This window comes from Cydia amplana, chromosome 1 (genome assembly GCF_948474715.1).
Source record: "Cydia amplana chromosome 1, ilCydAmpl1.1, whole genome shotgun sequence".
Classification (NCBI taxonomy): domain Eukaryota; kingdom Metazoa; phylum Arthropoda; class Insecta; order Lepidoptera; family Tortricidae; genus Cydia; species Cydia amplana.
The window spans coordinates 14,046,100-14,073,320 of record NC_086069.1 but is presented as its reverse complement, the minus strand read 5'-3'; the positions used below and the strand labels follow the sequence as shown (position 1 = coordinate 14,073,320).

Here is a 27,221-nt window from a genome sequence, read left to right as displayed (position 1 = left end):
TATAATATAATTATATATATTACAGTAAATCCAATCCTTTCCTTTCCAAATTTTCGTCTTATCCGTATTTCCTAATTCCTTGATTCCCTAACTTTTAATACCTTCACAACTTGACATTGGCTAACCTAACAAAAGCCAAAACAGAGAGAAAAAAAAAAAAAAAAAAAAAAAGTCAAAGTGTCAAAGTAAAGAGAAGAGTGAAGTGAAATATTAGTGTTATCTCTTTTGCGCACATGAAAAAAGTTTCTTGTATTGTTTATGTCCCTTTCAAAAGTTCATTTATACTACAGCGCTCCGGTGGGATAGCAATGAAACTATACTGGGTCAACCAAATCTTGTCCGTAAATAGGAACAAAAAAACTATACTCATCCTTTTCTTTTGGGTGCTAGACAAAGATAGTATGATTCTCTCTCTCTCTCTGTTTGAAATCAAACAGACCTTTGACACACTATAGAATTGACAACCCGTTTACACTCCATCCATACTAGCGGGTATTGGCAGTAATCAGTTCGTTTCACTGTTTTAGTATGTTGAAGTATGTATGGGCTGAGTCCTTAGCCCCCTCCAGAGGGCCTACCGCGAACCACGTTCGACGTGTTGCCTCCCTGTCACACTTACGTACGAACTTACAAGTGCGACAGAGAGGCAACACGTCGAACGTGTTTCGCGGTAAGCCCTCAGACTATGTGCGTGAATCGCGGGCGAAGCCGCGAACGCGAGTGTAGTGTGGTGTGGAGTCGATTTCGCTGTCTGGCCAAACATCAAAGAGTAAAGTAAGTATATAGGTACAAACATTATTCCGAGAGCCAAACAATAGAGAAGCAAAAATTTTTAAAGAGAATTGTTTTGTGTAAACACAAACATGGTTTAGTTTAGAATCCAAAAAAACGCTTCATGATAAACTGTGGCGGTGTGGCCAATTGCCATCAGTCTTCCGTGGTGTGCTGGTGTGCGTGGTGTGACGTTTGACGCTAAAGTTTCTCACGCACACTAACGCGCCTTCATTATTTTTGTCGTGACGCTCACTTCTTCCTTCTTCATAAAGGTGTTTAAAGTGATATTTCTACCCAACCCGTTAAAGTTTCCAATTCTATTCGTGTCTCATCGGCTTACTTATGAACTTCGTAGTGTTTTTATTGTGATAATAATCAACTAAAAGTGTCAGTTGTCAAGACATAACCTCTGATAAATTTCTTGGAACCGTGCGTGCTACGTTCGAGACGAGACCTTGATAACTAGTTCCTTGGACAAACGAAGAGACAGTTATTATTATAGGATGCTCATGGAGGTACGTCTTTAGCTTACATCGGTATTGTGGCGTTCGATCGCGTGCGTTAGTTTCAATCGGAAAAGTTTGATGAGTGAGGTGGTGTGTTCGAGATTACAGTTTTATGTTACATTTCGCTGTTAATAGTGCGTAGCGGTCAGTGATATGTCGAATTTCATTAAATGTGCGATCTGATTATCGAGTGCGACCGCCAAGGAGCGCTGAGTGGCGTCGACAACGCATTTTTAATCGTATTAAAGTGCGATGGACGACATCGGAGGTAAACGATGCATGCCTGTCCTAAATTGTTTTGGATGCAAGGACACGGTCACGCTCATGGCACTTGTTTTATGGCATGTAGTTTTTAGAGGCACACTTATTGCATCTACATATTTGTAGTAGAAATTGCATTGGAAGCTTTTAGTAGATGTAATGTGCTGTGGTGGAGTGTTCTATAAATAACTGGAAAGCTGGCCGCGCACTAGAAGGTTGCTTCCATCAGGTGTTTAACCATTATTTTGATATAACCGGCCTTATCATAACCAATTATATTGATGTTGTTGCCCTTATCAAATCATTCTGGTTGTTTTCATGTTGTTGAATGTGAATGACATTATAAACATAAACATATTTTATATGTTTTAATTATTTAGTGATTTCCTGTGCCCTTAATAACATTGATTATCTGTCTCTGTCTAAAATACTGCTATAAATGCAACAAATCAATCACTAAACAAAGTATGGCAGACTAGAAGGCTACAATAGCCGTTTGAATTAATATTCGCTGCATACAAAAATATCAGAAGTTTTGATAGTTATTCCATGTGAAAATATCGCAATTTTAGAAACAATCAATCAATCGTTATGGCACTATGGTAAAAACAAGAGTTGTTACAGCATTTACAGAAGTATCTCATGGACCCTAAAAGGGTATGACAAACACTTCCTTAAACTAAGATTTATAATGATTTACATTCGGATGCATCTTACCAATGACACATCAATACTCATGGCAAATTACAGTCAGCAATAAATAGATAGTGACAGCCAATGTGGCCAAATATATCACAACAAACCTTTGTTACCACAGAAATAAAGATGTGTTCTGAGAAATTTGGCCACTTTTACTGTTACTATCTATTTAATGCTGACTGTAAGCAAAAAAAATGCAAACTCACATAAATTCAATAATACATAAGTTAATCAATGGTTTTAAATAACTTGTATATTAACTATATAAACCCCATAACTGCTTTGAAAAAAAAGGCATTTTTCTTCCCTTTATATGTGGCAATATTTTCATGATTCATTCTATTAAACATGATTTTAATTCAATATAAGGAAAAAAGAACAAGAAATTAGTTGAAATGCATTTAACATAATCAACACCACCAACCCTAACACAAAACTGATATCAAATTGTCTTATTTATTGTTATGTGTCATTGCATGGTTTGGCAATAAATAACTCTTAATTATTAACTGACTTTGTTGCTATGACACACCTACCCTTGAATAATTTCATTGTTGATATTTTTTAAATCACTTCAGTTTGCATGTAGGTACACAGGTAGGTATCTAAATGATTAATGATCACAAATCTAACTAGATTGTGTTTGTTTTTAGAGTGTCTTGACCATTCTACTAACTATATTTTTCTTCCTTTCATAGATTAGATTAGGTCATGCAGGACACAAAAAAATACTAATGTATGTCCCTTATTTCCGGTTCTCAGAGATATAGTACCTACCCTCCCTAGACAAAAATGAATATTTATTTATTAAAAAGGGGTACCTAATGATTCTCCAAGAAACTTTTAGCAGATTATCGATTCGCCGACAACGATTCGCGGAACATCGTTTTGCAGAGTCATTTATTTGTAAATGTAACTTTTGGTAGACTAACGTTATGTAGACACTTGGTTCACATACCGTTCAGTATGCTTCTGTGTAAATTAGCAGAACTATTATTGGACGATTTCCATTTGGCAGAGTAATCGTTTTGTTTAAGCAATGCTTAGCGAATAACGTTTCACATTTAACATATAAGTCGTTATTTTCGAAATAAAAGGATGAAATAAAATATTATCATTTTTTAAGTAATTGCGTTAAGTATATGTATATAAAGTCAGTTACGAAGAAGTTAGCGAATATGTAGTGTCAAACCACGATCACGAGGGTAAAGCTACAATTGCACTAATCAAATTGGTGGATTACGGGAGGAAATGCTTGAGTTACTTTAGAAAATACTGAAATCATATTGAGGAGTTCCGTTAATTCCTCATGGATTCCAACATCAGATCAGAACCAAAATTATTATGGGAATATATCGAAGGTAACTTCTTTCAAACAAAAAAAGAATTACTCAAATCGGACCATAGGTGCCGGAGTAATCGCTGAACATAGGTACTACTTAAAAAAAATCATCATCATTATCATCAGAACAATCATCATCATCAGGTGCATCGCAAATATTTGAAATCTCAACTTATAATTATTTCGATTAAAATTTAGTTTTTTTCTTCGCAAGTGTGATGAAAAACATTGTGTGTAACTTGGTGTAACCCTGGGGGTAAGAATATTCGAAGTTCTGCTAGTCACGCCAAATGAACATTCGACCTGTTGTGTTTCGAACTTTCGACCAATGGTTTCTCGGGTAATTATGACAGTTACTAAATGATTATTCTACGAATAGTAAATATGCGTATCAATGTTCTGCTTATTGACTACTCGCAAAAGACTAGGTATTATGCGTAATTCGATTCGGCCAATCGTTACTCTGCCAACCAACCCGTCTGCGAATCGTTGTCGGCGAAACAAAAATCGGCGTAATTTTTCTTTCTTTCGGCGGAATATCAATAGGGCACCGTTATGTACCTACACTACACAGGTATCTTTCAGAGGCACTTATTTTACTGTGATGACTAATCTCATGTATTGTATCAGGTATAAGTTACCTACCTATAGCAACTTGCATTATGTAACATCACAAATCACCTATTTATTATTTGATAAAGTGCAATACAATATATGAATACCTATCTAATATCTTTAGCCTATTTATTTAAATAGGTACCTACCTAAAACTAGTAACCACCTAAAACCGGTCCTAAAAGGCAAGAAAAAACAAAGACACATAGTACTATTACATGGAGTAGTACATGTACAACCTGGTTGTCTTAATAAATACCTTTAAACGAGCAATTCATTCATATATATATTTATTTATATGTATATGTCGGGGATCTCGGAAACGGCTCTAAGGATTTCGATGAAATTGAGGGGGTTTTCGGGGGCGAAAAACCGGAAAACGCGCAAACGAGTTTTTATATGTTTTCCGAGCAAAGCTCGTTCTACCAGAGTATATTAAAAGCATTATAAGTAACAAGTCCGTATTGAGGTGGTAACAAAGTAGTAGTGTTCGACCGAAACCGGTGGTTTTAGCCGAAACCATAACGAGTAACGTAAATAAAATAAGATTTTTTTGAAGTTCATTAAGAAAATAGGCGGAAATTGAACCCTTCATCTCCGAAATTACTAGGCCTTAAATTTACAGAAAATAGTAGAGATGCAACGGATAGTTGTTTGGCCGGATACCGGATATACGGCCTGGACTCTGGCCGAATATCCGGTATCCGGCCGCCGGATATTCGGCCGGCGGAACTATACCTATATTTTGAGTTTAGCAGGTGCGCGTCGTGCAGGTTTCGACCTGTTTCGTAGTGAACGTTCGCGCGGACTCATTTCTAGGATCGTAAAGCCGGCTTCCCACGGCCCGTGTTTATTACAGGCCAGGCCGGATCGCGCCATGCCTGTGGATGCCTGTGCGGTTGATTAAAGCCGGCTTCTCATGGCCCGTTTTTTCACAGATCTGACCGCGCCTCTACAGGCCGACAGATCGTGGGAACGGTCGCATCCGACGAGGCCTGTGCGCTGTCCCAGGTGAAATGAACCGACGCAGACGCGCCCCTACAGGCACCTTCGCGCCGCGCCGCGACGCGCCTTTGAAGTTACCGACTCCCGACGGATCGGACGGGTGACGACAGGCCTCGTCGGATGCGACCGTTCCCACGATCTTCGGCCTGTAGAGGCGCGGTCAGATCTGTGAAAAAACGGGCCGTGGGAAGCCGGCTTAACGAGTTTTATCATGTCATTACGTAGTAAGTTCGTTTATAGTTACGCGCGTATTTTTGTGTAAACAAATAAGTGTATTGTGTGACATTGGTTACGTATTCATTTCTATCTACTGTGTCGTTAGCATTATGACCGTGACTGTTTTTTAGATTCCATTTTTTACCCCAAAATGTGTTAATTTTACTATCCGGTATCCGGCCGGATAGTAGGTCACTATCCGGTATCCGGCCGGATACTAAAATAACGGCCGGATAGGACGGATACCGGATAGTAACCGGATATCCGGTGCATCTCTAGAAAATAGTTCAATTACCCATACTGGCCATACTGCCCTGCTAAGCCGAATAGCTCTATCTCAAAAGTAAAATTAATTGCTAACTTATACTTTACTTTCTATGATAAAAAGCAGTTTTAACTTACTCATAGAGTCTGTGCGGAAAGAGAAGAGTCGTAGAATGTATTGGTTTCCATATACCTACATATTCCACGATTATTTTCTTTCCGCACAGACTATAAGAAAACCAAGACTACCAAAATTATGATACCAGGATTGCAACGCAATATCTCTTGTTAAAAAAAATACCATTATAATGAAATAGACGTCATATCGGACCCTCTTTAAGTGGAGTGGCTATGGCTATACTTTACTTTTTTAGGGTTCCGTACCCAAAGAGTAAAAAACGGGTCCCTATTACTAAGACTTCGCTGTCCGTCGGTCTGTCCGTTCGTCTGTCACCACCTCATGAACCGCGATAGAAATACTAAAAATAAATATTTAAGGGGGGCTCCCATACAACAAACACAATTTTTTTGCTCTATTTTTTGTTGATGGTGCGGAACCCTCCGTGCGCGAGTCGCATTTGGCCGGTTTTTTCTAAGTGTCTTCGACGTGTCCAGGATCGATGCAACGTAGGAAGGTACTTACCTCGTTCTTATCGATCTATTGTTCTGAATTCTACTCTACACTCTTGCCTAGACTAGATAATGTGGCTAATCGTATTAAATTGTAACTCTTTGTAAACAAACTATATACGTAGTCCTATAGGTATACGACTAATATTAGCCAATACAAAGCCAATATCATATGAAGGTGGAAATTTTAGATATGACCTTTTTATAGGGTAGCGGGTCCCGCTCCAAAACTACCCAGTTACACAACTTACACAAAACTATAGTTAAAAACGCAGAGTATAAGTGCGTATCAAATTAGGTGTCTAAAAACCTATACATTAGGTAGTTTAGGTACACAGAGCTGCAAAAGTTTAAAAAGAGGGAGAAATTATTTTTACGTCACCTACGCCCGTAAGTGGGATTTTCTTCCCGCTTCGTGCTTCCTGGCCAAGAGGCAGGACGTAAAACTTTATACAAACCACAGGCGGTAATTCGTAAAGCCCCAGATCGCATATTTATACACCTGCATACACCTGCGATCTGGAGCATTTACGAATTCACCTCCCTAGGTATGTACATTCTTTACCGATACAGGAAAAACTTTCCTCAACACAAACCTTTCGATCAGTACTTAGTAAGTTGGTAAAACATTAACTTGTATGCGTAGGTGGTAAATTTCAAATTATAAATACGTATAGGTGGATAAGGAAAATCTAGTGACGTAGTGACGAATTGTTCGCTCGTAGCTTTTGAATTAAGTTCAACTTTAAAAAATCTGACTGTTTGGAGATAGTTAGGTATTCCCATTGGCTTTAATACGTAATTACGTACTCTTGGCCCTGTCGTATTTTTAGGGTTTTTTAAATGGAATGTAGTAGAATTATTTAATCATTTATAGTTTTTTTTTAATCAACCAGTTGTTTCATATTTTGAAAGTGTTCATTTCTGAAAGTGTTTAGAATAGAAAAAGCTGAAGTAATTAGGCCGTTACTCTTTATTTTAATGCGTACTTTTAACTCTTTTTGATTACTCGTACAAATTATCATTAGGATAGGATTATCCTGAAGCGCACACAGCACAGCAGCAGCAGCTTTTTGTCAGTTAAGGTGACGGGAGCGATGGGTAAATTTTCAGATTCTGTTAATTTACCTCATTTCACACACAAGCGCACTTCACGCACACTACCTCTCATTACTGGGACAGGTCATTGACCCATCAAGTTTTTTTAAGATAGCGTTTTGAGTTTAGTGTTAACCACTGGCCTCCTTTGAGGAACAAAAACTCTAAAAACGTTCCATTGAAAGAAGAAAGACAATACATAAAATCTTGCTCTCCTTGCCTTCATATTATGGCGTGAAGAGTCGGTACACGGCTTCTTCGTGAATAAATGTACGTATAATTTAATGCAGATTAATCATTTATTGAACTAATTGTTTGCGCAAAGTGAGGTCTAAATCGAAAACGTCATATACCTTCCCCTTAAATGACTTTTTACTTTTTACTAAAAAAGCGAACAAATTTGAAATTTTAAGAATGTTTACATACGTATGTGAACTAGGCTTCATTATGAAAATATAACTGAAGCCTATTGTAACTCTGTTGTTGGCTGAGCCCATAATGAAAATCGCTTAAAATAGTGACACGAAAAAAATCTTGGGTCGAAATTGGAATAACGCTCGACGTACAATTTTACAAGTGCCAGAAATCCTTAAGGGGCCCACTGATTAACAGTCCGCCGGACGGTATCGGCCTGTCAGTTGTTCGGAGCTGTCAACTTTTTGTTCTAACTGACAGGCCAATACCGTCCGGCGGACTGTTAATCAGTGGGCCCCTTTAAACACAAGTAACAACCAAATGGCATACCTATACCTCAATTTTTTTTAAAGAGTTATAAGTTCATAAATAATATGCCTCTTTTTATTACATATCTGATTTCTAAGCAGCCTTTTCTATGAACTTAAAAGTTCATAGAAAAAGCTGCTTCACTAAAGTGTTCCCCTCGTAATATTGTAAAGCTTAGTGTTGTGAGGCTTGTGACAGTTGTGACTCTTACGAGGGGCGTTCAACATATAATGAGAATGAGATGCAAACTCTTTAAATATTAGGAAAGTAAATACTGGCCGGTAAAGCTAATCTACCTAGCTGATTGCCATGAAAAAAAAACTAACTGTTTTTTGTTTAAAAAAAAAATACGGCGATATCTTTGCGATACTATTGAGTACGTTAGCGAAAATGGAGAAAATTGAACTGCGCGCCGTTATCAAATACTTGTGTTTGAAAAATTTTTCTACGGACCAAGTCAATTTAGATTTACGAGACACTTTAAGGTCTAATGCTCCTCCGTATTCGACAGTCGCACGTTAGTGCGCCGAATTTAGACGTGGAAGAACATCGACCATGGATGACCCCCGCTCCGGACGCCCTACTACAGCAGTAACTGAAGAAATTGTGAAAAAAGTCTAAAACTTAGTTTTGGCGGATCGTCGTGTCACGGTTCGTTTTATTGCTGAAAATGTAAAAATTTCAACGGGGAGCGTGCATAATATTTTACATGAACGCTTGGGTATGAAAAAGGTATCAGCGCGTTGGGTACCCAGAATGCTTACTGACACACAAAAACAAACTAGAGTCGAGATTTGTCAAGAAGCTTTGGACCTGATACAGCAAGACCGGGAACTTTTTTTGGCGCGATTTATAACAATGGACGAAACATGGCTCCATCATTACGACCCTGAAACGAAACTGCAGTCTATGACATGGAAAAGGCCATCATCTCCAACTCCGAAGAAATTCAAGGTGGGCCCATCTGCCGGTAAGGTCATGGGCTCTGTTTTTTGGGATGGTAAAGGGGTCGTAATGATTGAGTATCTCGAGCATGGAGCCACTATTACGGGCACTTTATATGCCAAACAAATAGCAACATTGCGCAATGAGATCCGTGAAAAACGGCGAGGTAATCTCTCGAAAATTGTGTTGTTCCATCAGGACAATGCACCGGCACACAAGTCCGCCGTTGCAATGGCTGCAATACGTGATGCTGGGTTCGATATCCTTAAGCATCCTCCGTATTCACCAGACCTCGCCCCTAGTGATTTCTACCTATTTCCGAGATTGAAGGAATACCTAAGAGGCAAGAAATTTGAAGACGACGACGCGGTAGTCGCTGCAGTACAAGATTTTTTAAGTACTCAAGATGAAACCTTTTTTAGAAATGGAATTTTAAGTTTGGAAAAAAGATATACTAAGTGTATTATGCTAAAAGGTGACTATGTCGAAAAATAAAATAACATTTAATAAAAGTTGTATATAACATACTCATTCTCACTTTTTATTGAACGCCCCTCGTATAATGACTAGACGACGAGACCTAGATACCTACACTGCCCTCCTAATATAAAATATTATAGATAATACTTACCTTATTTTCTATAGCTAATAGTTCCATTTTCAAAATTATTTGTAGGGAGACAAGTCACAACACAAGGTAAAAAATAACCCTACCATACTCATAATAACATTCCATACTCAATATTTAGTTATTCGTTTCCCGGATAATGATGATGCTTATAGCTAAGTAATCGAATTATGATTGTAAAATCAGAAAAAAATCTAAATGTAATTAAATTTCCTCATCAGTTAGCAGTAAGTGTATGTACATACAAGTGTAGTGGAGTCGTGCAGTCATACCTGCCTACTATTTACTATACTCTGCTACTAGAAAAAGGCGGCAAATTTGATCAATGTAGGCGCGAAGGATTGATCTCCCATACAAATTTTGAATTTCGCGCCTTTTCCTACGGATAAAGTTTGTTTGCCAGAGTATGTGTTATTTTTTTAACGTAAACAAACACGGTGTCCCTGGCACGAACGTCCAACTAACCGGTATCTTGTTAAATGACCATAACTTAGTAAGTACCTACACGATTTGTTTACAAACATTGTACGTATATGTATTTATATGTATATTTTAATGCGTATTTATATGTGAATTGATTTACTAGAACTTAGACGTGAATGATATTATTTAAATAAGTTATTGGGACTGATTAATTCATTTTGACAAGTCAATACCTACATATCTTTTCTCTTTTCAAAACTAATTTTAGACAAACATTTAGTAACAAGTTTGTTGACCTTTTTGCAATGCATGCATGCGCGGTGTGCGTGGGTTATATTTTTGCCTTAGATATCTTCCGCTTCTAGATGTTATTGATGTTAAAAGTTTGCTATTCACCTTAAGTACCTATTTACCGTGGAGTTGCACTGCCTAATTGCACTCACTGATCATTGGACTCCTCCCGAGTGAGCTCGTCAAGTCATTCAGGGTCTTGTTTTATGTGAAATATGTACTTTATACGACATTTAATCTCCTTTCCTGAATTTAATTTCCCGTTCCCGAATTGTTGTGGTTAATATTTTCGTATTTTTTACTGACTCAAGTGCGAAACGCAGTTAGCTGCATGCATTGATGTTGTATTCGGCGTCCGTACCTGCACTAAACAGATTGTAGATTTTTTCCATATTCTAATTCCATAAGGTCTGGGTTTGGGAGGCCATTTATACTCGTCATCGTGACACTATATACCTACGTAGTATAATGATTGATTAGTCGCATAGGCACCCTGTCTGTGAAGCTTAAGCTTCATGTCTGCATTGTCTGTTGATTTGACTGTGTCTAGTTTAAAAATCGTCTTCTACTATAATTTATTAACTTTATTGTAAATGCCTTTGGGTGGAAGCTAATTGTGACAGTCAAAAAATCATTATACACTCGTGGACAAATTTAGAGGAAAGCAAAAAAAAAAGTTTAATGACTAATTTTGAAATTACTTTAGGTGCTGTAATCCAGTAATTAAACCTTTTTTTGCGTTCCTCTAAATTTGTCCATGAGTATACAAAATAAATTAATTTTAAAGATGAGTAAGAGTGACGCCTCTGTCTTCTCCACAGACGCCCTGCAGGGTGTAGCGCACAATGACGAAGAGGCTCCCTCCGACCTGAACATAAGTGAAGTGTGTAAGTATTATTTTATAACGCAAGTACTTAGTTTCTTTTATGTCAATTTTGTTCATAGAGAATCTGGATTATGATGCGCCGTGAAGTAGTCGGATCACAAGCTGACTATATGCTTAGACTTTTTTAATGACAAAGTATATTTCTATGAAAGTATGACGTTTATAATGACACTTTCACACCTTGTCACTTCAAGATAGCTACATCCCCAATTTCTAACTCATTATACGTATTAAAAATTAAAGATATCTCATTGATACGGTTTTAACAACCCCTGGCATTGACTAAAATAACCGACTTGGTTTCACATTACATCTCAAAACTTTTTTGTAGTAGAAGGATTGCGTTGCGAGACTTGCATATTTTTGTATGTAATGTTTTTGATGGGATATTCTTTTCTTGCGTTCGACTTTGCTCGGTCTCTGTCGCGCTGAGAAACTGCATTAGCCTCTGCGATGCTTCCATATCTTCTCTGAATATTGACGACAAGGATTGCAGCTAGTATTGGTACCTCACTCTACTAAACTAACACTTTCATTAATAATATAGACTTATAGAGTCTAACGATTTCTGACACAAATTCAGAAGTGTGTGGTGGGATTGGGAAAATCTATTTCAAGACATTTTAGCGCCAATTTTAGAAAATATTTGCATAATTAGGCCATCAATTCGTATGGGAAATAAATATGCAAATTATGACGTTACGTAGGCTCGCTCAGTCGATCACTGGGTATTGAATAATTACGTGGTTTTTATATTAAATATTTTCCCATTCAAGTAGTCGGGGAAAACCCGCGGTTTATCCAAGAGTCGTAAGCGACTTCTAGAATGGTTTTTATACTTTGTTGTTACTATCGTTGATTCAGTATTATGTTGATCGACTGGTTGGATGGCTCGTTTGTGTGCAGAGTGTAAAATGTGCCAAATAGTTTATTATGTATTAACCGTAGACTCTTCTTAGTCAAATAATAGAGTTAACCGTATAACCGTGCGCCGTCCACTCTTGGTTAGTTCCTATGTGAAGGTACCTATTGTTTGTGTGAAATGGGTTATTATTGCTGTTACATTGACTCCTTACGTGAGTATTCGCATTAAAAAAAGTTCACTAGCAATGTTGTTGTTGGTTTACTGTGTAGTAAACACGAAATGTAATTTATTAGTTACTACTGCTATAGTAGATATACTATTGCAAAAAATTATAAACAAACAGCCAAGCTGTATGTAAATACAGCTGCTGTATGCAAATTCACAAAGCTATCAGTTACAAATTCTCTGTTGCCTCTCTTTCCAACAAACGTATTTGTTAGAACTCGACCCAGCAATCATCCATTTTATACCTTTCACAGTGCTAATATATAGATATTCAAAAAAGTATACTTATGATAATTTTTCGTTGCACAGTACATGCCATCTCGATAGCGGACCCGACGTTCGGCGTCGGCGTGGAAGAGATGTACCGGCAGCCGGCAGTGCCGCCACCGTCGGTGCCGCAGCCCTCCGGGGCTCCCAAGATGCCCTACGTGAGGATCATCGAGCAACCGGCCGGCAAGTCGTTGCGGTAAGTCAATACAATAACATGACGTTTTTCATTTTATAAACATAGTGGGTTTACGAGTTTTACATGTCTATCAATTACCTAGCCTTTGGCAGAAAAGTTACGAACAATTTATTGAATTAAATTAATTCAGCACTTTACGAGTAACAATATCTATGGTATATGTAGTACGTATGTAACATATGTATAAACGCTCATACACATTTTAAATATCGTTTTTCATTTTTTTTACTATTACATAAGGCACGGTGTACTATTTGTTTTCCATAATTAGGTTGAATTAAGTTAAATTTAACCCAACCAACACTTTAGTAAGATTACATGTATAATCGACTCCATTTTGAAGCGATCTCTATTGAGATCACAAATCTCACGATGGAGTTATAAAGGATTACGTGTCATGTTTTATCAGTAGGCGTGACGCGATCGCCGCTCGCGCATTCATCAGTGCCGCGCGTTTGTCGACGGACTAGACGCGACGTCCCTCAGTGACGTCCCCGCAGTATTTATACACCCTGCCGTCACACAACTATTTCACGTCTCCGATATTTCAAAGGCGATTATGTCAGCAGCGTAAAGAGTGTAGTAAAGAAAGACTACACTGAAAGTCTGTGCTCCAATATGCCTATGGTATAATTACTTATACGCGACAACTATGTCAGGACTTATATCAAGATCATTTAGTTTATCAATATGTGTATGTATTGTTCTTACTTTTGATATAGTATAAGTACCTAATAACGTAACATTTCCTTGGCCTTGGTTCCGTACAAGTCAGCACAATGACAGTGTACAGTCGACGTCAAAGAGATCTTTACGACTAAAACAAAAAATTATTTACACGACTTTATTTTCATAGCATTTAGGTCGTGTAAACATTTTTTTGTTACTTTGGCTGTAAATTTCTCTTTGACGTCGACTGTACAATGAAGTTGTATTATTGATAAGGGTTAATGGTTAATAACATCTCGAAAATATTCAGTCGTATCTCATAAACTCATAATCAACACAGTTATTAAGTACGTTTATTTATGTACCCACGTACGAAATAATTCAATCCAAATATTGGCATAACTGTTACTAAACTAAATATTTGCTCACTTTCTGGCTAACATAGCTACTTTCACAATTCCTTTTAGACTTGGAGGCCGGGCCGATTCAGATTTAACTAGTGGTTAATGTTTTCATTTTGTTATGATATGATACGAATTTAACACGAGCATGGTCTAGGGATTGAAGCTCGAATGTAATCAACTTATGACATTGAATTAAAACTGCAGTATTGATTTTGATACCTCTACTCATCTAACCAAATCTGAACATAATATGCCTTATCGATTGAGTTCTCTTTAGGAATTTACTATGAAATATCAAGCAGTCAATTTGAAGAATTTATTGCTTATGTATAATGTGACCCGTTATAATTGCGGTTGAGTGTATTTACTAATAAGGTCCTAAATGTACTATGAAATTTATAGATATACATATAGCTAGACTAGATATATATCGTATAAAATGTATTTCTGATTTAATATATTTATTATTTTTACAAGATTTTATTGAATAATTTACGGTTTAGACTCGCTTGTTTTAAGTCACTCGCGCGACATGTTTCACTTGTAGCGATACACAGCACGAACTCACTATGTCCACTACACTGTCACAACACTCACTGGTATTCTGCTGAGGTAAAATTATTCAATGTTAGTATGTCTCACAACAGTTTAAATTCGAAGATTTTATTGGACTATAATGTTCGTTTGTTAGCTTAAAAGTGGTAGATCGTTTCCAGATGGCTGAGGCTTGTCGTTTAATTTTACGACATCGGATCGGTACCTATTGACCGGATTCGCACTGGCTATGTAGCATTTTGGGGTAATTTCGGAACACAATACGGTACACTGGCTACATAGTCTAACTGGACGCCATGTTTATCTGACCTACCAATAACGCCCGCTGTGGTGACTGACTCTTGGTAGTCTTGGTAAACATTTCATCATATGGAATCTGGTGAGTAATCTATGCCCTACATGAGTACGCAGTCTATGTACAGACCACAGACATCGATACAGTTACAGGCGGCTTTAGAGTGTTCCTCTCATAACCAAACTACGTGAACTTTCTTAATTAAATTGGTGTAAAATGCTAATAATGATCCCAACCCCTTATTCAATGTAGCAAAATTGTAATCCAATAGTTGTCATTATTTTTTCCCCCATCGTCCCATATCCATAGTCTACTGGCCACGGACCATCTCCAATATTAAATTATGGGAGTTGACCGGACAAAACCCGTTAGTTAGCTAAGGAGATACTTCTGCGGAAATGGCGCTGGATAGGTCATGTTTTACGAAGGCCAAACAACCACATATCCAAGCAAGGGCTGACTTGGAAAATTCCCGAAAAAAGGGGGCAAGGCCGCCCACGTACCACCTGGAGGCGCACAGTGGAAAAGGAGGCTGCACCAGTTGGCCTCGGCTGGGCGGAGCTGGAGGAGGCTGCGCTTGACCCCGAAAAATGAAAATCCCTTCTGAGAGCTCTATGTCCCTGTTGAGGGATAACAGGATACCATCATCATCATCGTCCCATACTGTTCGTAAATTCTACGTTCATCGGAATTATCATTTGCAAGATTACCCCCTTATTCATAAACGTCTGCTAAGTTAATTAGTTGATGATCGTCGTTTGTCCCTCTCTATGGCATAACGACAGATAGGGACAAACGACGATCATCAACTGATTAAGTTAGCAGCTGTTTATGAATAACGCCATTAGTATTATTAAATTATACAACGGGACTTAATCGCGTATATTTTAATCCGTTGTATAATTTAATAATGTGTAAAAATCGTGAAAGTTTAAATCAGTGTTAACGCCATTAGTGTTTAGGTCATTACAGGTACATACCTTTTTTTTTATTAGGGGGGAAAATGCATTATATGCCGCCTCGCCGCCCTATCGGTGGGGTTACGGGAACGCTTGCGTACTCATCCGCGACCCCACCGGCGGCAGCCGCCTACGAGCGGCTCCTTCGCGAATGCCCGAAGGCCCTTCACGTTAGGCGCGCCAGAAGGTTCGACGCGCCTTCCTCCTCGGCCTCCGTTCTGCACTGTAGCGGACCCCCCCGAGCCCGCCACAAGGAAGCCACGGGCGCCAGAAAATTCCCCGGCGCCCGGCGACTGATCATGTCTATGGTTCTGCCGCAAAACCACAACTCGGCTGCAGAGGATAGGGAGAACGGCACATCGTAACACCGACACTCCTCTTCCTCTGCAGCCCCACCAACGCCGCTACAGCGGAACGGCCCCGCCAAGTTCACAGGGGATAGGGAGAGTGGCATATCGTAATACCATCACGCCTCTTCCCCTGCGATCCCACCTCGGCCGCCGAAGATAGGCAGAACGGCTCACCGAAATACCGGCACTTCTCTTCCTCGACGGTCCACCTCCAACGCGTCACAAGCGGGCTTAACAAGCCCACTTGGAGCGTCCTCCTCGGGCCAACCCGCACCTCAAACAGGCCGGCCCTGGTTGCCTCTTCGCTTCACCGTGGGTGACCAAGCCACGGTTACTAAGCCCCTCCACCACGACAAGGTGAGCAACCTGCGGGGGATTACAGGTACATACCTAATCGAACCGATATTAGCTCAAGTCCCAATGAGTCGATTATTATTAGTTTATTGTTATCAATGATTCTTTAATTAATAACTAATTACCTTGGGTTCGTTAGCCGATACTTAATACTAACGGCAACATACTTCAGGCCTTATTTCGATGCAATAAGGTTTATGAACGGCCAGCTAACTGTGTTAACGTTAGCACAAAGTAACATGAAAGATCGGCCAGGCGAATGTTGGGCCATGCTCAGGGTAGGGTTCCGTCCGTCAAAATATACTTTTTGCAAAAACTCAAACACGGCTTTACCGATCAGAATCGCTACAGTTTTCCTTGAAAGTTTTTACTAAGCTTTACTTTCACGATTTTTTTTTCTAGTTCTTATTTTACGACTTTGCCGGCGTGACTGATGTATATATCCAATCCATGACAAATTTCAGCTTTCGACCACTAACGATCATGGAGCAAAGCCGCGGACGGACAGACAGACGGACATGGCGAAACTATAAGGTTTCCTAGTTGACTACGGAACCCTAAAAATGACTATTGCTACGCGTGAGCCATGCTGCGAGTACTAAGCTAAATAAGCAAACAGGAAAAATGTAGGAAGTATCGGAAGGCAGGCGATAGAAAAAGCGATAATTTGCCTGTAATGGCGGTAATAAAGGCTTCTGTCAATGGCTGGTAATTGGCCCGGCTATCTCACTCTGCCGATGATTGTATGTTTACTACAGTTTTGACTTGTCACGACTTTGTTCCATAGTACTAATAGAATAGTAAGCAGTTACGAGTAGTTTCTCAACAAGAGTTTGGATGGATGTGTGCGTTGACGTATATCTGTTTCTACTAGAACTGTAGGTAGGTAGGTAGAAATTTAACTGCGACTACTTACGTTTCCTTTGTTCAATCGTGAATCCTGAAAATATACACTCCTTGTTTTCTTGACTTGCCAGTCGAATAAAAACAGCACGAGTATAAGACTTATTGTTAGTAAAATATGCAATGCGACAAGAGATGATATGAGAGTTATGAGACTTAACTTCTTGAATAAACGAAAAATGTAACCGTTGCTGAGTTTTCGTTTGATACCTAAACTGCCCATTGTCTTTCCATTGTAAAGGTCAAAGTGAGAATAATGACGATGAACCGCGCTGTTAATTAATACATTGTAATATTCACGGGGCAGGGTATTAAGATCAAGTGCAATATAAAAAAAAAATCATAGCGGCAGTTTAATAAAACTTAAAAATCCCAGTTTTTCTCTTTTTATCAAAAAAACAATACTCACTGAAAAATCCATAGAATTAGAATAGAGCGCGAGCGCGAAAATGACAAGTCTGTGGAAAAATCTCAAAATGACAAATGATGATTGATTGATTGACAGATATGTATGATCAAGCGATTACCAACGGCATGTTAGATTTGACATACCTACGTTTATGAATAACGCCACTTATAATTCTTATATATTATTCTATAACTTCATTAAATTACATTGTCACCAGGTTTCGATATGAGTGCGAAGGGCGGTCGGCAGGCTCCATTCCCGGCGTGCACAGTACGTCGGACAAGAAAACTTACCCCACGATCGAGGTGGTCGGCTACACGGGCCGGTTTGTCGTGCTTGTGTCCTGTGTCACCAGGGACAAGCCGTACAGGTAAGGCTTCACTGACCTTTATTACACCTACATGATGTAAAGATTGACATTTTTGAGATTAATCCAAGTCAACAACACAAATACTACACATCTGGCCTGGATTACGAATGACGAGCTGTCGTTGTGTTTGAGCTTTATTTGACGAATGAGCGGAATGAGATTTTATTTTGGTGGTGATATTAAACTGAACAAGTGCGATTTCGGATTAGTGCAGCATCAAAACGATGCGGACCGAGTAAGATGGAGGAATTTACCTTGTACATTTTTAAATAACGAGTTTACTACCTACATACCTACACCACTGCAAATAGCAGTGACGAACTTGTATAGTCCCGTGTTCCTGTGTATACATATAGTAGTGGTCATTTCTCAGGCCGCACCCTCACAACTTGGTGGGCCGTGAGCCGCTGTGCAACCGCGGCGTGTGCACCGTGGAGTGCACCACGGACACCTCCATTGTGCAGTTCAGCAATCTCGGCATCCAGTGCGTCAAGCGCAAGGACATCGCGGAGGCGCTGCGCGTCAGAGAGGAGATTAAAGTCGACCCCTTCAAGAGTGAGTGTAACCTATTCCTACATTAAAAGTTCCGTCACACAGGCGCGTTTTGCGGGCGGCGCGTGAGCGGGGCGTGAGCGTTTTATATGTAAAAGCGGCACGGCCCGCTCACGCTCCGCCCGGAAAACGCGCCTGTGTGACGAAGCCTTAAAAAATGTTTTTGGCATTTTCTACCAGTCAAACTATACAACTAAAGACAAGGAAATAAGGTCAATGTGGCAAGACCGTATATCAGGTAAGATCGTCTACAAGATCTTCCCTAGCTTCTGACTCTTGCGTTTGTACACATAATCCACTAACAGAAGGTCGGAGCAGAAGGAGCGAAGCTCTTCCTTTCTGACTGTCAGCAAAGTACGTATACAAATACGAGAGTTGCTCTATGACGGTCTTCTCAAACAAAAATTTTATATGCCTTCTCCACACCCCATATTAACTTTATGATAAAATAGAAAATTACCTATTACTGTAGCCGACCAGAGGCCTACAACTATGCTTTCCATTCCATTGCATTCTGAATCTATATTTAAAAAAAATCAAAGTTGTTGTTGTCAAAAGGTTTCGGCGTAATTAGTGGATTTCAAAGCTTAATCAGAAATAGTTGGTCGTTGCGTAATAAACAGGCCTCGGAGTTTTTTTAGCATGGTAAGACTAAGGAGAGCTATGGAGTCTTTGTTAACATTAAAATTAAATTCATACTCATACTCATCCTCATTAATTAAGTTCGTCCGAATCGTTTTATAAATACTTAGACTACTTATATGTAATTAATTCTGTTTACATATATTTAATTAAATGTTATATTATAAAAAAGTAATAATATGTATATGTGTATGTTAATATTATTATATTACCCATATTGCAGTGTCATCGCTCCAATATTTTATTTAAGTACTTAACGTACCTACATACTATAATTACTGTTAAGATAAGGAACTATACGTTGTCACTGGCCGCTTTAGATAATGCACTTAATGACATCATATGTCATGTATCAACATATTAAGACGTATGATTTGTTACTTCAATATATTCATTTAAGGCAAATTTCGGAATAAATTGCTGATTTCATTATGACGGATCCACAAATATCTGAAATTTTGCATTGTACCATATTGCAATGGTGAAAGTTATTGGTCTTATAAGAGAGGCATACGATTTTTTCGAAAATGATTATCCAGTTTTGGATCAAGTAAAGTTATTATAATGTTATTGTAGCGTTTCCGTGTCAGCGTGATTATTTACACTCAGTTTATATTGTTTTAATTTATTTTAGATAGAAAATATGCGGTCCACGTTTTACTGTTTGAAACTTCCTCATACAATCTACGTTGACATGTTCTTCAAAGGACTACCTCGTGAGGCTATATCTCTTAAAGATGAAGGGATGAAATCAACTGGATATTGTGAAGATTGCTGCCGTCACTATTGGTGTCTTGTAAATGATGCCCATGAATGCGACTTACGACGTTTATACTGCCCATTATGTGTGAACGAACTGTTTTGTAGACGTAAGGAAGAGTAACGCATAACTATTCTAAAATATTGTAGCTCTATATCAACCTTAATGAATAATAAACAGTTTTAATATCTATGGAATATCGTTTTAATATGTCGAATACGTATTACCAATGTTTATAATCATAGGTTGCATGTCTTAAGTACTTTTTTAAGTGATAGGCCACTTATGATTAAACCTCTTTACCTAAATATGTGTATGAGTAAATCAGATGTCACATTATGTCATGAATATATAGTTACGTATTTCGTTATTGTGATGATCGCTGATATTTATTAGGTCTAGAGCTGTACATAATTTACTTGTACTTAATTAATGAGGATGAGTATGAGTATGAACTTAATTTTAATGTTAACAAAGACTCCATAGCTCTCCTTAGTCTTACCGTGCTAAAAAAACTCCGAGGCCTGGTAATAAACAGTACACCGATGAACCGGCTTTGTCAAAACATGGTGACACAAAGACTTGAAGTTGAATCAGAGATTTACAAAACCTAAATAACAAACATTGTTTGATAAAACACTTATAGGTTGACCTTAGAAATAAATTATATAAATGTCTTCATGGATTTCGCGCGATATTTATAACGTTTAAAATTAAAATAATCATCGACCCACAGGGCATTCCTCGACGATAGCGATAAAGGTCACTGATCTGTCTGGTCGCTATCCGCGGTACGAGTAGGTATGTTTACCTAATTAATTTAATATGATCATGATCAAACACTTTAGTGCCAATGTGACACTTGACTTGATATTAATACGTTTGTCTATTACGGTCCCCGTGGTCTAGTACATTTATAACTGCATATACTGGATGAATTCAATGATTAGATTCAAAGACGTCAACAGACGCGCACGGTTACGGTGTAATATCTGAGGGCCTACCGCGAACCACGTTCGACGTGTTATCTCCCTGTCACACTTACGTACGAATTTACAAGTGCGACAGAGAGGCAACACGTCGAACGTGGTTCGCGGTAGGCGCTCAGCCTTCGTGCATTTCGGTAAGGTTTACGACGGCGCGTTGTAGGTATATATGTATGTAACAGGCGTGGCGTTCAAAGGGTTAGAAATAAAGGCATTACTTTAATAATTATATAAAAACCGACCAAGTGCGAGTCGGACACGCGCACGAAGGGTTCCGTATCATTACGCAAAAAACGGAAAAAAAATCACGTTTGTTGTGTGGGAGCCCCACTTAAATATTTTATTTTATTTTATTTTGTTTTAAGTATTTGTTGTTATAGCGGCAACAGAAATACATCATCTGTGAAAATTTCAACTGTTTAGCTATGAAGGTACATGAGTTACAGCCTGGTGACAGACAGACGGACAGGCAGCGGAATCTTAGTAATAGGGTCCCGTTTTTACCCTTTGAGTACGGAACCCTAAAAAGGCTAATGTCCTAATGAATCGATTCAGCCATTCTCCATGATGCGTCCAAACGATATGTTACTATAAATTTAAAAGGAAATAACAAACTATGACATCACATCATGCAAAGAACATGTCGCATCGCTTGACTCATTTAAAAACCGTTTAACTGCAGAATTGGGTCCTTTTTACCCGGTATTATCATTATGATTTCTGTTTTTTAGTCTAATATTCGCTACCTTAAATAATTATAGATCAAGTTTTAATCCTCTATTACGATTTCTGGTTCGCTATAACAAACCCGAACACAATCCATCAATCATTCAACAAAGCTCAACCAGATTAGATTCACTGCCAATCGCGTTATTCTATCAGTGTTCGTGGCGGGAACCAACGCGTCTATAACTGCTTTATGACCCATTTGACTGTCCCACTTGGCTTGCGTGTACTGAGGGATTCCGTTTGTATATCGCAACGCACGATTTACCAGAAATATGTAATTACGAATACAATGCAACTAGTGCCACGAAAACAAGACGATATATGTTTCTACTTATACTTGCAAGCGACCAAAATATTTTGAATTCGCAACTAAAGTGCTTTGAGTAATTAATATATGAGTAAGGTATTTAATTCAAAACATCTTAAAGGCCATCTTCTAGCAGATTAACACGTTAATAAAGGCCTTACTTTTGTTATGATGCACCATTGTTATATGGAGTGTTATCCGGTTTATAGGGACAAATTGCGGGTATTAACTAAGTGCATATAGCATGCATGCAAAGCACGAAGTAATTAGTTGCATTTAAATTCAACTATTCATGAAAAATATTTTTTCTTATTTATTTTTTTTGTCCAAAAATAAGACGAGGCGAATGCTGAAATTTAGTATAACACTTACTAATGGCGTGACCCATCATCAGAAAAAAAATTAGGTCGAAAAGCTGTTAAGGCACAAGATGGTCCCTTATCCTGCCACGGCCTTTAGTGTAGATACTTACTACTCTTACTAGTCATTATAACGATGCATGGTTTTATTATGGCTAATGCTACGTTTGTTATGGTGTCAGACTCCATTCTGTGTTAAAATGTGATAACCTGCATAAGGCCGGCAATTAATAACCGAACTAGATTGCTGCAGGTCATAGTTGAAAATAACACGATTGGCCGCAGCGCGTCATGGCCGGGAATAGCGGGACGGAAATACTTCTTTTGTAGCTCCAGCCGGCCCGAATGCCATTATCGGCCCTAATACATCATCATCTTCCTCGCGTTGTCCCGGCATTTTGCCACGGCTCATGGGAGCCTGGGGTCCGCTTGGCAACTAATCCCAGTAATTGGCGCGGGCACTAGTTTTTACGAAAGCGACTACCATCTGACCTTCCAACCCAAAACCGTAAACTAGGCCCATATTGGGATTAGTCCGGTTTCCTCACGATGTTTTCCTTCAGCGAAAAGCGACTGGTAAATATCAAATGATCTTTCGTACATAAGTTCCGAAAACTCATTGGTACGAGCCGGGGTTCGAACCCGCGACCTCCGGATTGCAAGTCGCACGCTCTTACCGCTAGGCCATCGGTCTAATATAATACATATACTACATATTATATAACCATTATTACTTAATTCAAAGAAATATTCGGTCAATCGAATTGACCTCGATAAAAGTTTTGGATTTTTACGTCTAACCTTAGTATGAAGTCGTTTGGATTCGAACTTCATATTTTCGGCATAGATGGCTAGATGCGTTTTGCTTAGCTTAATCACTAGAGAGATCTGACGAGCAAAATTTTAAACAATTATATTTTCAGCGTAATAAACGCGCTGTGGCCATATCTTCCGTCGCAAATTACACTCGGCACGCCATAACTTCTGGTTTTTTTCGAATCCTGTTCACTTTTCGTATTAACGTTGAGTTCATAAAGTAAAATATCATGTCCATTCCAGCTGGCTTCAGTCACAAGAACCAACCCCAAAACATCGATCTGAACGCCGTCCGGCTTTGCTTCCAAGTGTACATCCCGGGTGGCAACACTAGCAAGATCAAGCAGGCGCTGATCCCGGTGGTGTCGGATATCATCTACGACAAGAAGGCCATGTGCGAGCTGCAGATCAACCGGCTCAGCACGTGCGCGGCCAGCGTGCGCGGCGGCACTGAGCTCATACTGCTCTGTGAGAAGGTAAAAACTGATTAATAGTACACATTATCCCGTTAGGTTTATTCTTACTGTGTCGGGACAGTTATACTTGTCGCCGGCTAATCGTAAAGTCGCTGTGTAACGTTTTGACGGTAGTCACACTAAATCAATAGATAGGTAGGATAGATTCGTTAGGTTGCTTCAGATGCGCGAAGGGCAAACTGTCCAGAAATAGGAGCCACGCACAGAGGGCCTCCGTCGACCCAGGGAACGAGACAATGATTTTCATGTTTAACGATATGCCTAGGAATTCCATGTTCTGCTGGATTTTACGATCGGCCGCCGACATACACACAAAACATTACCTACTAGGCTACTTTTTTGTCTTTCGACGGTTGGCGGTAAGAAAGTTGTTGACCCACTATCCGTTTAAAGCAATTTTTCTCGAAAATGGACGGCAAAGTCGACGTTGCCGGTTAAAAAATAGGTCGCGAAGTGCGTAGTTTATGGTCATTCAAAAAATTAAAAAGTTAAAAACATTGCAGTCTCGATTTCGGGACTGCAATGTCGCATACAAATTCCATTATTTAACGAGTTCCAAACTTTTTAAAAGTTGAAATGGCCATATGAAATGAAGGCATGGGTCCATTGAACAGCCAAACAGATAATCAGTACTTATTATTATAATGTTGGTACCGCGACTATTTAGGTGTCTCAAATAGGTTGGCGTATTTTCAGCAGAAAAATACACTTCTATTTTTTTTTAAAGGTGGCAAAGCAAATCTTTTTAATGGTTTACTTTTTTCTGTGAAAATTAGAACGTTGCTTCTGTAAAACATTTCTATTTCTTGCACCATTTTTGAGAAAAGCACTATATATGACTCGGCTGGAAGGCTACTTGCTGGCTTCGGATTCAATTAAACGGACTCCCAAGGTCGTCCGTTTAAAACGAATCCTCAGCCAGCAAGTAGCTACTTCCGAACCTCGACAATAATGTACTATTATTTTGTTCAGGTGACCCGCGACGACGTGGACGTAGTGTTCAGCCAGGCGTTCGACGACGGCTCCGTGTGGGAGGCGTCCGCCAACATCGTGCTGGTGCACAAACAGGTCGCCATCGCCTTCCAGGCGCCGGCCTACCGAGACCCCATGTGCATGGAAAACGTCAAGGTAACTTACTACCTAAGCCTAGGTCGCTCTCGTTGACTTCAGGCTTAGGCCGCTCTCGTTGACTTGACGGCTGCTTTTCTATTGTGGTCGCCTTTCTATTGATGAAATTGACACGAAGTTGGTCGAATATAACGTCTACAGAATCAGATAGGTATTAAGCGAGATTGGCGGTGAATCAAGCTTCAAAAGTGATTTTTCTCAAACATGCAATGAAATGTCGTCGCTCCGGGCGTTATATCAGGCTTCGAAGTATCACGTTTAGGGCGGAGCAACTCCAGAGAACTGTAAAGGAATTTCATACGAAATTGAAGGCCTAGGCCGGGAAGTATTTTTTTTTTAATTCTAATGTAAACATGGGGTCTGTGTCCATGAACAGGCTAAACAGCCGAATTATATTTTTTTTTAGTGAATGAATGGTTATCGGACCAAAATATCCGTGTTAACGCCTGTTATACACGAACGTACTGATATTAAGAATACGAATCTGTATGATTCAATGTGTTGATGAATAAATTTAAAATTTTGTCTATACGTAAGTCACCAGAGACCATAGACAATATTTAAAATCCTCTGCATTTATTTTATTTATAGAAATTGAGATTCTTATTATCAGATTGTGTATAATGGCCCTAAAAAGGTCTATTCGAACAATACACACGCGAAATACGGACGACTTCCGTAAAAAAAAAAACAATTATGGCGGGATCGGAAGGAAAATTAAAAAACTTTTGTTGTGAAGTTGGATTTTTATTATAAAGATTATAAATTTGTTTTTTTTAGTGGTGTATTTTTTATTTCATTGCATGTTTGAGAAAAGCACTATACATGCCTAGCCGTGAAAAGGTCTTGCCGGCTTCGTATCACTATCCGGCCTCCCTACGGTCGGCCGGCTATACCTACTCACCCGGCAAGCCCTTCTTTCCCGGCGTCTGCAGTAATGTACTATTCCTTTCGCAGGTGAAGATTTTCCTGAAGCGAGTATCGGACGGCGCCCGCAGCGCGCCGGTGGACTTCGAGTACACGCCCGACTACGCAGGTACCACGCGCAAGGCGCTCCCCGACCGCGCCGTGCTGTCTCTGTTACTCGCCGACCGCACCGACTCCAACAACAACGACGACAAGCGCGCCAGCTGCTCCAGCGACAGCGCCAGCGCCAGCGACTCCGGCGACAGCGGCGAGGCGGACATCGCCGACCTCAACGGCACCGCCTCCGACCCGCCCCTCGAAACCGAGAAGGGCCTCGACGAGCTCCTCGACCAGGTCGCGGAGCTCGACGAGATCTATACCGAGAATCGCACTCGTTTGCAGAACGTCGCCAGCGCGGAGAGCGAGGACGCCGACGACTTTAACGACGCCGGCACCTACACTAGCCTCCAGCTCGCGTTCAGGAACCCCGTTCTGATCTCCGAACCGGAGCAGTACGAGGATGTTCAGGTGCAGACGTACCGCGGCCCTATTATAGAATTTGCGCCCCTCAAGCGGGACACGGACGACGAGCGCGCCCCTCCTTTGCCTCCCAAACGCATTCGTAAAACTCCCTCGGTCGAGGGTTTTAAAACTTCCCAGACCTCCGTGAACAGCTTCCTGAAGCCGGGTCGACAGTTACCTATAACGCGTAACTTAGACACCGGCCGAACTGAACTTACCATGGCTAGGAGCGAGCCGGCGTTGCCACCTGCGCCTAAGAAGCGTTCCTTCCTCTCCCGTCTCTTTAGACGAAAGGAAAAATCACCCGCTCCTAGTATTAAATCTGAAGGCAAAGCGAGCAAGAAGAGTAAACCGGTGGGCCGCTCTGTCAGCAGCGTGTCCGGCGTGCGACCGTCCAAGTTCAAGTCGTCCGTGTCGCACACGTCTCTAAAAGATAACGCGTCCGGTACAGGCCTTAGCTACGCGGATAGCGTCACCCACATTTCGCTTCACGGGGACGACAATGAGAAAACAACCTCTCAGACTCGTCTATCCCGACCCGCAAGCTTACACCCCTTACCACCGACTGATGGTGATACCATCCTTGTGGCTGAAAGCGTTTTAGCCTTGGATGCTTCTCAGTTTAAAAAGCTCCAGGACGACTTGGATTTAACTGATGCTGAACATTACGCTTTATACATGGCGGTCGCTCCACACGCTACCGTGTCCGAGTTTGACGAAACTAGTTGTTACTATTCGCCGGTAGATGGAAGCAAATTTCAAAATTAATCGGTTGTAAGGGAAATAAAAATTTCAATTATTTTCTGCCTACTTATATATAAACACTAGTCTGAGACTTGAGTAATCTAGTCCGCCCCGTACTTAGCCAAATTTTTCTAGTATTTTTTCCTTAGGATAGTAACTTATTA

At 39.8% G+C, this 27,221-nt stretch overlaps 1 protein-coding gene and 1 long non-coding RNA gene across 3 annotated transcripts in view; one reads left to right on the top strand and one right to left on the bottom strand.

Annotated features, from left to right (window-relative positions):
- LOC134648714 (uncharacterized) overlaps positions 1-27,221 on the bottom strand; it is a 217,692-nt gene that overhangs the window by 168,313 nt on the left and 22,158 nt on the right. The window lies entirely within an intron of this gene.
- Positions 945-27,221, top strand: LOC134648202 (embryonic polarity protein dorsal). Of its 2 annotated transcripts, none has more exons than XM_063502694.1 (8): positions 945-1,289; positions 11,242-11,307; positions 12,706-12,862; positions 17,978-18,130; positions 18,504-18,685; positions 23,525-23,757; positions 24,730-24,885; positions 25,843-27,221. In XM_063502694.1, the coding sequence occupies exons 3-8, from the start codon at positions 12,756-12,758 to the stop codon at positions 27,079-27,081; spliced, it is 2,070 nt and encodes a 689-aa protein (XP_063358764.1). In that variant the 5' UTR covers positions 945-1,289; positions 11,242-11,307; positions 12,706-12,755; the 3' UTR covers positions 27,082-27,221. The 2 variants fall into 2 exon arrangements, with proteins under 2 accessions (XP_063358764.1, XP_063358757.1); XM_063502687.1 differs by lacking the exon at positions 945-1,289 and adding an exon at positions 1,296-1,548.